Raw genomic sequence first — 14,169 nt, forward strand, 5'->3', positions numbered from 1 at the left:
TGACTGCCTGGTTATATGTCTTTTCGTGCCGCCTTTTCACATTCACATGTCCCGGGGCGTTTCCGCAAAATGGCTTCGCAACTCTCCAGCGCAGACACAGATCGAGGCCTTTCGATAGCTGGACTTCCAAAGTCAAATATATTCACGTCCAAGCTTCCTCCAGACCCAGCCTTTGAGACACCCGATGTGTCGCACAAAGCGCAGAGGGAGAGATTATACCCGCGCACCGTGAAGGGAGCGTTCTTCACTTTCGTCCGCCCTGAAACAGCAGAAGATCAAGAGCTTTTGGGGGTCAGCACTAGGGCAATGAAAGATCTTGGACTCAAAGTTGGTGAGGAGAATTCGGCACAGTTCAAGGCCGTGGTCTCGGGAAACGAATACTTCTGGGACGAGGAACGCGGAGGGATATATCCATGGGCACAATGTTATGGAGGTATGTTGCTGGCGCCACCCAGCCTAGTCTGTACGCGCGCCATGATCGCTAACTCATTCCAGGATGGCAATTGTGTGTTGCTTAAAAGTCCCTTGACAAACGTTCAATACTGACGATACACAGCGGTGCGTGGGCTGGTCAACTCGGAGACGGTGTAAGTTTCGGCAGCCTCCTGAAGGTTGGGATAGCAAAAGCTAAACATAAACAGCGCGCGATCAGCCTATTTGAAAGCACCAATCCAAAGACGAATGTCCGATACGAAGTCCAACTCAAAGGAGCTGGCCGGACACCTTACTCCCGGTTCGCGGATGGAAAGGCTGTGTTACGATCCAGTATTCGTGAATATATAGTGTCAGAAGGTGCGATAACCTCTACTTATAGACACCCCTGAACTAACCACAATATATGCGTGTAGCGCTCAACGCGCTCGGAATTCCCACCACTCGAGCTCTGTCTCTATCTCTCCTACCCAAGACAAAAGTTCTGCGCGAACGCATTGAACCTGGCGCTATTGTTTGTCGTTTCGCCGAATCTTGGCTGAGAATCGGGACATTCGATCTTCCACACTCTCGCGGTGACCGTGATTTGATTAGAAAACTCGCAACTTTCACCGCGGAGGATGTGTTTCAAAATTGGGAATCTTTACCAGGAGCAGTATCTCTTGGGAAAGATCAATCGCCGGATGCTGTGGAGAACCCTGCTCGTGGTCTTCCATGGCACAAAGTACAAGAACACCAGAATGTGGAAGAGAACAGATTTGCAAGGCTCTATCGAGAAATTGCCCGACGTAATGCAAAGACAGTGGCCGCTTGGCAGGCATACGGCTTCATGAACGGAGTTCTAAATACCGACAATACATCTGTATACGGGCTATCACTCGACTACGGCCCGTTTGCTTTCATGGACAATTTCGATCCCCAGTATACTCCCAACCATGACGATCATATGTTGAGGTACTCCTATAAGAACCAACCATCAGTTATCTGGTGGAACTTGGTGAGACTAGGCGAATGCCTCGGAGAGCTCATCGGTGCTGGCAGCCAGGTCGACGAAGAAACGTTTGTGACAAAGGGAGTCACAGAAGATGCAGCTCCAGCTCTCATTAAGCGGGCGGAGACCATCATCGAACGAACTGGCGATGAGTACAAGGCAGTCTTTCTGAACCAATACAAGCGATTAATGGGCAAGAGACTTGGTCTCCAGGCCCAAAAGGAATCAGATTTCCAAGAATTATTCTCCGAGCTCCTCGACACATTGGAAGCATTAGAGCTAGACTTTAACCATTTCTTCAGACGCCTATCAAGCGTGCCTCTCGCTGATCTCACAACAGAAAACGGAAGAAAGAAAGTGGCACCTATATTCTTCCACACCGAAGGGTTTGGCGGTATAGGATACACGGAGGACTCCGCAAGAGAGCGTATCGCCAAGTGGCTCGACAAGTGGCGCCAACGCGTCATAGAAGACTGGGGCTATGATGCCGATGCCGATATCAAGCGACAGCAAGCCATGAAAGAGTTTAACCCAAACGTACTCAGTCCCCTTTCCTTCCTTTCCACAAACAGTGCAACTGACAATATTTGGACCACTTAGTTCCTCCCTCGTGGTTGGATCCTCGATGAAATTATTGAACGTGTAGAACGTCGTGGGGACCGGGAAATCCTCGGCCGCGTGATGAATATGGCGCTCAACCCATTCAATGAAGAATGGGGCTTGAATGCAGAGGAAGAGGAGCGGTTCTGTGGAGACGTCCCAAGATTTCAGAGGGCTATGATGTGTAGCTGCAGTTCATAGGGCGTACATAATTCTTTTGGTTCGATGCCCGATGGCGTATGGGTTAGTTAACTAGTTAAGTTAACTTAGTGCCCACATTTGAGTCAGCTAGATGGTCATATCGGGGAAGTTGATTACTATACGCTCAAATTCCGAAACGTATGATGGAGGATTGCCCATATACACCGTAGAGACTAGCACTTGCTGTTAAATTTTAGTGGACTTGTTTTTGTTCTCTCCGAGTTTGATGAGGAAAACATGCGTGAAAACAAAGCAAAGACATAAGTGTCAACGTCGATATTAATTTTTTCTTCTTCAAAAGCTAGACATCGCGCATAAGCCCACCATTCTCCCTTCACCCCCCTTTTTTTTCGTTTTCCTTTTTTCGTTTTCCCTTTTGGATTTTTCCTTTTTCTTTTTTGGCCCCGTTCCTCTCATTCCCTTTCAATTTTTTTTTTGTTCCCTAAGTCTTCCGCAATACACAAGAGCGTCCATCCCATTGATCCATCCATCCGCAACCGAGAGACCATCTCCACAGTCTTGAACATCAATCCGCCTTGTCTCTAATGACTTGAGAGAATGGCAAGGCAGGTAAGTCGTAAAGGCATAACTCAATAGTACAGAGATATCTTCGAATAGATATCTTGGTTAACCGAGGGGGTCTAAACCATTTCGAAACCAGGTCCATAAAGCCAAGGGTTATGATTTGGCTGACAGGGTTTGAGCAAACGGAAAGCAAATCGTCACGAATAGGACGGGCTGGATAAACATCCCTGAACCCTGGTTCAATGTACAAAATGGAGGCGTAAAGGAGACAAACGAGCCGACCATATGTCAACTAGTTGTTGGGGCAGGCACTCTGGATGTGACCAGGTTGCTTGCAGTTGTAGCAAACCCGCTCGCCCTTGGCCTCTGTCGGACAGTCGCGCGAAACGTGGCCGACCTCTCCGCCTGTATTATCCCTGTAAGCATGCGATGCAAGAAAAAAAATTCGAGTATGTAATCATATAATGGGACCAGCTTACAGTTGTAGCACTTCTGACCATGAGTGCAGTCACGGGCCATATGGCCGAAACCACCACAGGAGTAGCAGGTCTGCTGGCGACCCCCATAGCCACCTCCACCAAAGCCACCTCCATAACTGCCACCTTGAGGGCAGTTCCTAGCAATGTGACCAACTCGACCACACTTGTAGCACTCCTGGCCGCCAGCGGGCCGGTCATTTTCACCAGCTTGGGGACATTCGCGAGAGATGTGACCGACACCGCCGCAACGATAGCAGGACTTCTCCTTGGGGGCTACAGTGCATTCGCGGCCTAGAGCGACGTAAGAGATTAACTTCTCTGGTATAACGATGGATGACGATTGTACCAGGTTTACTTACTGACGTGTCCTTGTCCTATTCAAGTTGAAAGACGGGGTTAGATGGGAACAATAACCAAGGGCAAAGGAGCAATGAAGGAAAGAAAATGTTGCATACCACCGCAGTTATAGCTATATGCAGGATGTTAGTAGATAACCTCGGAGCGAACGTATTGCGAACATACCATGTAGGGGTTCCCTTCTTGGGGCAATCGCGGGCCTACATGATCAGACATTGTGAGGTTCAAAAGGCCTGTTAAAAGGTGAAGCCAATGGGATTGGAATTTACCTGGTGGGTGGCCTCGCCGCCTATTATTCAAAATATTAGCCAAGTCTTTTTTTTTTTTCCCACCCCTTCCACCAAGAGTTTTGAAGCAGAATAATGGGACACGAATCCCCAGCCCTTCAATATGCATGTACACGTCGAAGTTCAAAGTCGAAGCAATTGTGAGAGATGGAAATCAAGACGATTATATATATATCTCTCCTTGTTCTTTCCTTCTTCCTTAACAGCTTGAATTTCAACATCGAGCGTGGGTAGAAAAAAAAGAAAGCAACGGGACAAATTGAGTGCCAATGGCACTTTGCCAATCAGAATTTTCTTTAGACTCACAGTTAAAGCATACACGACCTCCAAAGCTCATTTTGACGTTTGGGTTAGTTGTTCGGAATCGAAGAAGGAGTGTTGGTTAAGTGGTAGTAAGTTTTTTTTTGGAGGGGGAAAATTCAAGCAGAAATTTAGTGATTTGCAGTGGCGGAAAGAATCTTGATTGCAGATAAACGGAGATAAGTAGGCTGGTCTTGTTGGTGCGGGGGCTCTTAGTTAAGGCCCTTTCGCGTCGTTCTGACTTCTTCGGAATATTCTGCAGTTGCTCAGAAGATGTAACCTCGCGTTTTGCTCATTGCAGAAGTCCCAACCTGAGGTTTCCTCCTCGTCCCTCTTTCCTATTTTCCAGCTTTCTTGCTTTCCTTTGAGGCTGGTCGCTCCCATTCTCCCAACTCGGAAGTATCACCACCCGACGGGACTGTCTTTTTCGAACAGCAAACAACCAGTAAACGAATGCCAGATTAGCTGGATATCCTGTGACAATCCCCAACTTTTTTGGCTGGAGATTGGAGATTCTACATCATGGTTCCGATGCCTAATAAACGATCCAGCAGGGTAAGCAAACGTAAGGACAGATGTCCCGGGGGCCAAAAAGCCAATCCGGTTCTATGTGGAATTTAAATGCAATCAATGGGAACTGCGTAAATCGACGGTTAAATCAACTTTGGGCATGTTGTAGATATGCAGGTTGGTTGTGTGCGGCCAACGCGGGGGGCTATCGAAAAGAAAACATCTTTCTAGGTTGTTGACGTCCAGGGTAATTTCTTTGAGGAGAAATTAAATAATCATAGAAAAGGATTAGAAGAAGTCCTCTGGGCTGATGTGATTATAATATCCACCTTCCAAGGTCCTCAGAACATCTACTACCTTGGTAGCTAGGTTTGGGGGTGCAGTTTAAGCAACACACGATCAGAATTGACCATCCAGCTATTCTATCTACTTTCCAGAAGGTCCAGCCTTCCGCCCCACCAGCGGGGCTATCTGAAATCGTAGAACTCGAGGAGTTGAGATCCATGTTCCTTTTCTCGAAGTAAAAGCAGTCGTTCGTCGTCAAATCCAATGCAATCTCGTGCCCGGGCCTTTTTATGGACCATGTTGGCAGATGGCGATCGAGTCCGTCTGAAATCACGGTGGGATACACCAGACAACAAACCGGGACCTTCGTGATCTTGCGGGTGTGGTTGGTTTCCAGGCTTGACTCTAATGCTAGTGTCACCTTGGAGCACCTTTTGGCTGCCAAAAGACGATATCAAGCTTTCAAGTTCCCATATCCTGACTTCATCTCCTTGCGAACTCACAGAAATTGCCTTTCCTCGGTCGCTGACTTGTACTGCCGAAACAGAAGACGTATGGCCCCATAATCTTTCGCCCCCTTTCACAAATAAACTGCTAGATGTAGACACAACAAGGTAGATCGTGAGAGTATTGTCTGCGTGTGACGTTAGGAGATAAGGATGAGAGTACGAAACAGAAGTTGGTGGATCATGATGTAGTATAGCAGGCATTATCGGGCTTGCACGAGGGAATATGATCGACTCGAGCTCTGGAGCCGAAACTTGCCCGTTGATTGAAGCAGGCAGGCGACGTAGGTGCAATCCATACTGCGTATCCACTGTGGTAGTAAGTCGTGACTTGGTCTGCCGCCCAGTTTTGTCGAAATGTAATTCTTGAATCCCTAGTGACCACCCGCAGCCAAGGTGAAGGAAGCTGTAGACTATAGATGCGATTATTTCTGATCCTGCAACGCGAACAGAAAGCGACATTGGCGATAGGACGCTATCCGCCTTTAAGGAAGCAATTAGGGTGGCGTCGTCTCTCCAACTAGAATCATCAGCTTCGAGTGGCAATTTATATAGTGACAGCATCATATGTTTTGAAACAACCATGAGATACGGGTATGAAGCAGCCATGGCCGTTATGGCGCCGTGAGCGGTCATAGTGCGAGAGAAACGTATATCTAGTCGCAAGCTCGTCGAATTCATTTTGTATACGGTGAATACGCCATTGTCGAACCCGACCACAATTTCGATGCAATTCTTCTCCGGGCCGCAAGTTGCAGTCAACGCAGTGGGAGCCGACGGAGATTGCGACCCGGAGCCCACAAAATGAAGGCCAGCATTGCGCCTTTCTGGGCTCTCTACTGACCAAGCCCTAAGACCCCCATACGCGTCCGCAGTAAATACATAGCCAGCACAGAGCGTTGCCAGCATTGGTGGCCTGGGTGGTTGAGGGATTTCGATTTGGGTCACTCGGCAAGTGCCTCTAGACCAATTATGCCTGAGCTGATATTGTCGCTTCCAATTTGTGACCTGATTATTCCGATCCAGGTGGCTATGGTCCAGCCATGTCGATACCCTGGGGGAATATTCTAATTTGGATTGAGGAAAAGATGTGCGCCGGGTTATCGCTAAGCGGCGCGCGCGGGGCCGTACCCATTTTGCAAAATATTGTCGTTTCCAGAGCTCAGAGTCCCCAGCGAGGGCATAAAACCGATGAGACAGACTATATGTAATAACTATTAGGTTTTGGAAAAGCATCTGTGCGGAGGATATACAGACCTTTGGCAAATAAGAAGAGCTGGTATTGGCAGGAAAGACAGAATATGAAGCAGGATTTCATTGCTCAACGAAGAGAGATTGTCGGTCTGGAGTCCGGCTTCGGTTGTGCGCGGACGCTTGGGAGGAGGATGTTTCGACAACTCGTTGTCATTGCCCCTTTTTGACATTTTGCAGCATCCATCGCAGTACAGACAAGAGGGCTTGAACTTGCCAATACCACCACCGCTAACAGAACCACTTATTAAAACGCGATAAGCGATAAGACCGAAGCCGAAATTACCGTACGCCCTCCTGTAATTTTACTATACGCTATACGTCATAACTCTTAAGTACCCTCAAAAAGTCAAAACACGCGTTTTATCTGCACATACTCGAAGTTAAGAACACTATCATCCAGTGTTTTTCTCGTTAGTATTCTGAATGGAGGCCATACAACGACTCCATATTTCTGTTGCTCAAACTTTTGAGAATTGCTTCGATACCGCTTACAGGGAATGCAATGCAGAGCTCGTCGCGTACGATGCACGCGTCAAGGATGCGGAAGAAAGAGCCAAAACTTTTGATGAGGCTCGCCAGAGGACTGCCTCTGAAGCAGAGGTGCTAAGACACAATATATCTCTCCTTCAGGAAAAAATGCGACAAGGTGAAATTGATTCGAAAGAACACCAGAACTCCACCGCAAGCGAGCTTCAATTAGATGATAAATATGAGCCACGGCTTGTCCTGGGAAACAAGCACATCTCAGATATGGATGCGGGTGATATGGAAAGAATCAGCGATAGATATGCCGAACTATACGAACAGGCCGGCATGCTCGTGCATGCGTCGAATGATCTCAAAAAACGAGTCAAACGTCACAAGAAAAAGCTAGAGCAGTGGCAGAGCCTTCTTCAACTCCAAGAGTTTACGTTTACCGTTAATGGTAAACCCGTCAAGTTTCGACAAGTTGAATCAACGGGCCCAATGAATCCATCGGTGCTGTCACCTAGGCTCTCATCCCACATACCCAATCCATTAAGAAGCCCCGACAAGGACTTGCAAACAAACATGTCGATGAGGAAGTCAACTACACCCAAACGTGAAGTGGCTCACAAACTCGGCAACAGTAACGCTGGAAACGAATGGGACAGGACAAGTGAGCAGTGGCGGCGGAAAAAACATCCAGAGCTGACGTCTACACCGTCGGATGCTTCAACAGGCGAGTTGCCGCCAGACACTCCTACTCGTTCAGGCGCACACCCCGTAATGCGGAAACGAAAACGTTCTACTCCAGTGCAACCTCCTCCAGATAATAAGTTATCTTCTAAATGCCCGAGCAATGACTGTATGGAACATCCTATTACGGTCAAAAGTGAGACATTGTCTTCTAGCCCTCTAAAAACCCATTCTCCTCAAGGCAGGCCACCGGGAACTCAGGATCTGGATGATATCGGGGATACTGTGGCTACTCCTACCAAAAGGGTCCGCTTTCATAGGAATCATGATTCATACACTCCTCCGGAGAACCCCCTGGCCAACACGAGATCGCCTTGGCACGAGCATATGGTGCGCTCAAACTGTACACATGAGGGTAATCAGGCCAATCATGATAAGTCAAGGGCCCTTCAGCCTATCGATGGCAACTTGAGGAACACAAACGATCTTGGCCAGCCATTGGGGGGGAAAAGGATGAAAAAATCCGGATGCATAACGCGAATATCTTCTATAACGGAGGATGGTGATGAAAATCAGCCCCCGCCGCTCGCGAGTAGAAGAGGAACAGAGCCACCGCAGAGTAACCAAAGTGTGCGCGATCCGTCAAGCGGGAATCGACTATCGGATCTACTCGAAGGAACGCCACCGAGAGACCGAAACTTCCAGCTTGGGATCACATCCACTACTTCTTCGCGCACTGAAGGCCGCGAGTGGCGGTCGTCTATAAGAGGTAGCTCCTTGAGAAGCTGTGACGAGGCAGATTCCACGTCCAATACAACACCAACTTCGAGGTCTCCTCGAGGAAACCAGGAATCGAACCTACGAGATAGTAAACTGGATACACAGTTGGAGCTCCCCGGCCAAATGGAAGCAATTCCTAACAACAAACCCTACAGAACCCGGCCACTGCAACGACTCGGTCTTGAACATTTTAAAATAAACCCTGATTACAATCACGGACTAGATTATGCCTATGATGAGGTTATCCGAGGAAAAGACGGGCGCAAATGTGCCAGTGGCTGCACGCGTCCTGGTTGCTGCGGAGAAAAGTTTCTTGCCATGGCACGTTTTGGTATCCCGGTGGATGCATCTAGAGAAACATCGAATGACCACGAAACCCTCAAAGAATATTTGGGGGAGTATCAGAACATAGTTGACACGCTTAGCCCTGAGGCGCGTGGAAATCTATTAGTCGAAGCAAAGGCGAAAGTCTTTGCTGATCGATTTGGCAAACACCGGCATCAACACCACAGACCAGGTACACCCCCCGGGTTTTGGCGCACGGAAATGCCTGGCACGCAGGAATTAAAAGAAGACCGCGAGGAAGCCCAGAGACTAGAAAGAGATAAGGTGAAGGAGCGGCACAGAGAAGCAATACGTCCAGGCGGGCGGTGGTTGTTTGCAGATGAGTGAGCGGTAGGGCTAGGTCTGGCTATACTCGTTGCCAGTGATTTATTTGTACATACTTGAGATTTGGCACGATACGAGCCGGTCTTGGGTCTTTGGCAGATGGTAGGTACATCGAACGTAAATTTATCAGAAGCATCATAATGTTACCTATCGCGAAATTGAACGCATTACGCCGGGCATGGCCAGCAAATGATTTGCTTGCCAGATCCCAGGAGTTCAAGGCATAGACACATAAATGCCGACCTTGGCTTTGGCTCCGTGTAGCCTGTAGGTAAGGTAGATGTCATACTGGAAGCGGCTGATGCCCTTTGTCGGGAGAGCTTCTCCGACCAGACCTCGGCATTCCATGTCCCTTGGCACACGCGGGACACGTGCTGCTCCCAGCAGTTCGAACTCAGGATCCTGTCTTCGACTTCCAAGGCACCATCTGATAGTACTAATTGGTTCATCGCCTCGCTCTCTATTTCGTATTCCTTCAATGTGTTCCTGTCCACACCGGTATGGAAGCCGCTCAGAAGTCTAAAAATCCGGTTCCCGCCGTCCTCCTACAACCATCCAAGTGGCTACCACTTTACGAGGACTTCGTGACAAAAAATGCGAGTTCAATAGGCCAGGTTGAATCGGCATTAAGGTCGTTGACGTACATTATTCCAGGTTCGTGACTCATATACCTATGATGGCTAAGTTCTAACACTTTTTCTCTCTGTAAAGGACGCTATCGCGATTCAGAGATACCCTCAGAATGTGGTATGTTGGCAGCCTTCCGTCCTTTGCACGGCGCGTCTAACAGAACCTACAAATCCAGTTCATTCAGGAGTTCAGCTGCTATCGCTGTATCATGATTCGTTGATCTCAAAAGTCATCTCTAACCTACCACCGACCATTCGTCGACCAACACCGAACCCCCACACCCGATACACAAAGTATTGGTCGTCAGAGTCTTCCTTATATCAAAAAGTCGCTCTCACACTCCAAACTGTACAGTATACGGAGCTGCTATGGGAAATGATCGCGCGGCGCCGTGGCGATAAAGTCCGCTGGCGCGTGGTTGTCCTTGTTGAATTCGTGAAGGCAATATGTCGCCTTTTTCTACTACGGCTCACAAACTCGCGGCCGCTAGTTAGTCCTCCCTTACCTGAACGCGAAGTAGATCCTAGGTCTCAGGAAGAAGATGGAGGGGATTGGAACGGAATGGAGTCCCCTGTCAGCGAACGGTCTTCCGACCTTAATTGGACCATGCCTCGTACTGGGTTATCACTTCCTTCTTTGCCCGACGTTAATGATGTTTCAAATTATCTCATATCCAAGGTCCTGACCGCGGATGATATCAAACCTCCGAAAGCGCTTCTGCATAGGGTCACCGGTCAAGGACAATTGGCGGAAATTCTACACATCCTTCGGCCAGTTGTTTATGCACTTGCGCTACAGAGATGGAGTGGTGACAAGCGGAGCTGGAGGCCATGGTTGATCGGCTTTGGTATGGAATACGGCTGCCGACAATTAGCCAAGGCCGACCTCCGGGAGAGAGTCACTGGCGGCCTCCGCGGACTGACCGGCCTCGAGCGAGAGGAGCTGAAGAAGAGGGGCTGGTCGATGGGTTGGTGGTTGATGCGAGGAGCTTTCTATGAGAACATTACCAAGTTCGTCCCAGCAACACCCTTGACAGATTAACATCGAGACGCTAATAACATTAATAGGTCTACATTAAAGGGGTTCACTGGAAAGATGAAGGGTAAGCCACTTCTTGATCTAGTGGGCAGCATCATTGAGGACTACGAATATCTTTGGGACAACTATTATTTTTCGACTGCGACACTCTAAGTGACTCGTCTTGGATGGGCCTTTGTTTTGGAATACCATGTTACTTTAACCAGATACCCTACGGATTTAATTAATCTTCTCTATCCACCTCTGTTGTCGCATTAATATCAACATATTTACAGACTGAGATTTAAATCGAGGCGGCAGCTATAAATTTTTTTTTTTTTTTTTTTGTTCTTCTTCCCAGGCTGGGTTGGGGTATCATAGCATTATTCATATACCTCAGCTAAAAATAAGTACCTATAAAACTTCTGCAGATTTCTTTCCAAACCACTCTTGAAGTTCCTGTTCCGGTCCTTTGAACGTACCACCAGAAGCCAGCAAGAAATCCATGAGCTGTGTATTATCCTCATCCACAGGCCAGTCGACCTTTTCCCCTCCCTTGGTCTCTAGCATTTCCTTTGCTGTACCCCAGCTAAACCGACACTCATTCCCCCACCCAAAGATAGGGTCCATATTATTTCGCATCCAACCCACACACTTCGAGTCGGAGGGATATCCACTTCCCCAACCATCGCCGGCCCCTCCACCACTTTCCCTGAAAGCCTCATATAAGACCTCCAGCGCAACGTCCCTCGTAACCTTAGCCACCACACTCGCCGCACTGACACAAGGATATAACGAATCCGCCTTCTTAGCAACCGTAATCTTCAGTGAAGGGAACACCATCTCCAACTTCTTCTGATAGCTCGCCGGATTCCCCACCGTATCAATATAAACCTCCCGCACATTCATTTTTCTCTCCTCGACAACGCCCCTAATCAACTCGATTGTCGCATCCATCGCCTGAGCATTGAGATTATATACCCCACCCACGCCCGCTGCAGGCCTCATCATCCCCGATGATATGTCTCTAGCAGAGAGGAGTTTTGTCGTCCACCCACAGGATTCGTAAAGATGTGAGCCTTGTGTGCATAGGATGCGCATGAGGTTTGCCCTCACACCCGCTGTAAGAACTTTGCTATCGTTGAAGCTGTACTCCTTGGCTAGGAGGGAGTGGTGTAGAGAATTGGGGAGGTAGAATGCGCCGTAGACCATGGGTCCGAGGACGGGGCCGCGGCCGGCTTCATCAACGCCAAGAACTAGGTAATCTGAGTTTGGATCTGAAGACTTTTGTGTTGGGACTGCAGGCGGCGCTGGTGAGAAATATGCGTAGGATTCGCCTGAGAGGAGTCGGGTTTTGTCGATGCTTGGAGGAAGGAGCATAGACGGGTCAATATCAATAGATCCTGTGTCGGCGACCGGTGTGGTCGGCATGTCTTCTCCCATCTTGGAAGTCGAGATTGGCTCTTGATGAATAAGTATGTTTCGAGGTTGTGAATTGAATAAAGATAGGTTGATGTTCGGTATGCCGGAAACGCGTTCCACGCGAGCCGCGTTCCCCGTGGGGCCCAACTGGGTAGTAATCACCGTAATCAAAAGGATCGCCCTAGGGTGCCCGCGCAAGAAAGTTGCCGATGTATGCTTTTACGCGAATGCCTTAAAGTAATTGGAAGCGTTTTGTGCCACGCATTCACAGAAGCATCGAATACAAGTAGTTACATAATACGTAGTCTACGGTACTGCTTAGCCCCGGGGCATGTACATAGTAAATTACGCGGATGAAACTACCTCCACCTACCCAGATACGCTCAGCCAATTAACAAACTTAATCCGACCATGGTCGTTGCAGGAGTTGATATATGTAATGCCATCAAGGACTACGCCGTCCGGATGAATGTATGCTACGGTTTAAACGTACTAGCGCGATCCGGGTTGGCCGGGCCGCCGGTCGCCGGGCGGGGTGGGGCCAAAAATCGAAAATTTAGCTGCCGCGACAAATATACAAGAAGGCCAAAAATAACACAAGATCTAGGGTCGATAGCTCAGGGGTAGAGCAAGCGGCTGCAGTCCGCTAGGTCGCGCGTTCAATTCGCGCTCGGCCCTGATGTTTTTTTTTAACATTATGGATTTTTTGTGGCTGTGTTGGTACCTCGCAGATTGGTGTTTGGTACGTACGCACACGCATGAGGTGGAGTTCTTGCACGGGATACTATGCTATATCAGGACTAGCCTATTCTTCTTCCGCACTGGAAGAGCCTCGGTCAAACCAACTTGTAGTGCGAATAGTAAGCTTTGTTGTGTGAATACTAACAATGAGGTCTGTCTTACCAGCTCGATTTATGGTTCTTTTATACCTCTGTTCTGCCTGCTGCGTCCAGGCAAAATTTCGGAGGATACCCCTACAAAAACGGGGTACGCGGTCCCAGCTATTTTCAATTTCCTACCATGGTCACTTTGGCTGCGCCGCTGTTATTGATTGGGGAATTAGGTAGCATGTCGAACTTTAAACGCTTGTTCTTACTTTCCGTTATATGCTATATATATTAGGGGGTACAGTGGTCGGGGGTCTTTGTTTGCCCGCGGCCTTTGAACAGCGATTCGAGATATTCTTATTCTTACGGTAGTTACTGCAAGATTCCATTTCCATACCCTGTAAATATCTCTCACCTTTGCTCTGTTCAGTGCCACGTTAAAGTATGCCACATCAAAGTATACGACGAAGAAAGTTTGGGTGCAATAACTTAAATACTGTATGTATGCCCTTTTGCTACTGGGTGCTGAGTGGTGTATTCTAGTGCTCATAGATAAGATAGTGTTAGTTGCACTTCATGGGTGCTGCAGATGACACGGCGCAGTACAATCCTGCCTTGGCCCCTGTGTGAAGGGGCCTGGGGTGTGGGCTGCTCACGGTATCCTTTATAACTTGAAACCCTATCTAGTATCTACTAAATAACAGCAATCATACCTATATTTGATTCTATGTATTAAACACTGTGTTGGTTGTCTTACGGTGTGCATACATAGATAGGCAAGTGAGCATATATAGTGACAGTTGCTTTACCAGCGCATTACAACGTAGACCTACAAGCCAAGGCGGGGGCTGGAGTATCGGGCAATCATCATGGCTTGCTGGTCAACTGATGCGACGCCCGTAGAAACAGCAGAAAACGAAAAGTGAAGCGAGTGAAGGC

General features: G+C 48.3%; 7 protein-coding genes and 1 non-coding gene across 8 annotated transcripts; 4 read left to right on the plus strand and 4 right to left on the minus strand.

Annotated features, from left to right (window-relative positions):
• Nucleotides 1–15: 15 nt before the first annotated feature.
• Nucleotides 16–2,224, plus strand: APUU_41203S (YdiU domain protein; the record flags this gene model as incomplete). Its single annotated transcript, XM_041704359.1, has 6 exons — nt 16–433; nt 496–505; nt 557–587; nt 642–792; nt 849–1,960; nt 2,024–2,224. 6 exons carry the CDS (start codon nt 16–18, stop codon nt 2,222–2,224), a joined length of 1,923 nt encoding a protein of 640 aa, XP_041556953.1.
• Nucleotides 2,225–3,037: 813 nt separating this feature from the next.
• APUU_41204A (uncharacterized protein) lies at nt 3,038–3,426 on the minus strand (the record flags this gene model as incomplete). Its single annotated transcript, XM_041704360.1, has 2 exons — nt 3,038–3,154; nt 3,229–3,426. The coding sequence occupies 2 exons, from the start codon at nt 3,424–3,426 to the stop codon at nt 3,038–3,040; spliced, it is 315 nt and encodes a 104-aa protein (XP_041556954.1).
• A 198-nt stretch (nt 3,427–3,624) lies between these two features.
• Nucleotides 3,625–4,209, minus strand: APUU_41205A (putative zinc knuckle domain protein (Byr3); the record flags this gene model as incomplete). The annotated part of the gene is made up of 4 exons (XM_041704361.1): nt 3,625–3,697; nt 3,751–3,785; nt 3,855–3,874; nt 4,179–4,209. The coding sequence occupies 4 exons, from the start codon at nt 4,207–4,209 to the stop codon at nt 3,625–3,627; spliced, it is 159 nt and encodes a 52-aa protein (XP_041556955.1).
• Nucleotides 4,210–5,149: 940 nt separating this feature from the next.
• On the minus strand, nt 5,150–6,897 carry APUU_41206A (WD domain protein; the record flags this gene model as incomplete). Its single annotated transcript, XM_041704363.1, has 2 exons — nt 5,150–6,674; nt 6,731–6,897. 2 exons carry the CDS (start codon nt 6,895–6,897, stop codon nt 5,150–5,152), a joined length of 1,692 nt encoding a protein of 563 aa, XP_041556956.1.
• Nucleotides 6,898–7,150: 253 nt separating this feature from the next.
• Nucleotides 7,151–9,337, plus strand: APUU_41207S (SAE2 C-terminal domain-containing protein; the record flags this gene model as incomplete). Its single annotated transcript, XM_041704364.1, has 1 exon — nt 7,151–9,337. The coding sequence occupies one exon, from the start codon at nt 7,151–7,153 to the stop codon at nt 9,335–9,337; it is 2,187 nt and encodes a 728-aa protein (XP_041556957.1).
• Nucleotides 9,338–9,834: 497 nt separating this feature from the next.
• On the plus strand, nt 9,835–11,155 carry PEX16 (peroxisomal membrane protein PEX16; the record flags this gene model as incomplete). The annotated part of the gene is made up of 4 exons (XM_041704365.1): nt 9,835–9,988; nt 10,046–10,081; nt 10,140–10,974; nt 11,032–11,155. 4 exons carry the CDS (start codon nt 9,835–9,837, stop codon nt 11,153–11,155), a joined length of 1,149 nt encoding a protein of 382 aa, XP_041556958.1.
• A 240-nt stretch (nt 11,156–11,395) lies between these two features.
• Nucleotides 11,396–12,424, minus strand: APUU_41209A (ribonuclease H2 catalytic subunit RNH201; the record flags this gene model as incomplete). Its single annotated transcript, XM_041704366.1, has 1 exon — nt 11,396–12,424. The coding sequence occupies one exon, from the start codon at nt 12,422–12,424 to the stop codon at nt 11,396–11,398; it is 1,029 nt and encodes a 342-aa protein (XP_041556959.1).
• A 585-nt stretch (nt 12,425–13,009) lies between these two features.
• On the plus strand, nt 13,010–13,081 carry APUU_t40025S. The gene has a single exon. It is a non-coding gene; the product is annotated as a tRNA-Cys (tRNA).
• Nucleotides 13,082–14,169: the final 1,088 nt, after the last annotated feature.

The sequence above is a fragment of the Aspergillus puulaauensis genome, chromosome 4 (genome assembly GCF_016861865.1).
Source record: "Aspergillus puulaauensis MK2 DNA, chromosome 4, nearly complete sequence".
In the NCBI taxonomy this organism is placed as follows: Eukaryota; Fungi; Ascomycota; class Eurotiomycetes; order Eurotiales; family Aspergillaceae; genus Aspergillus; species Aspergillus puulaauensis.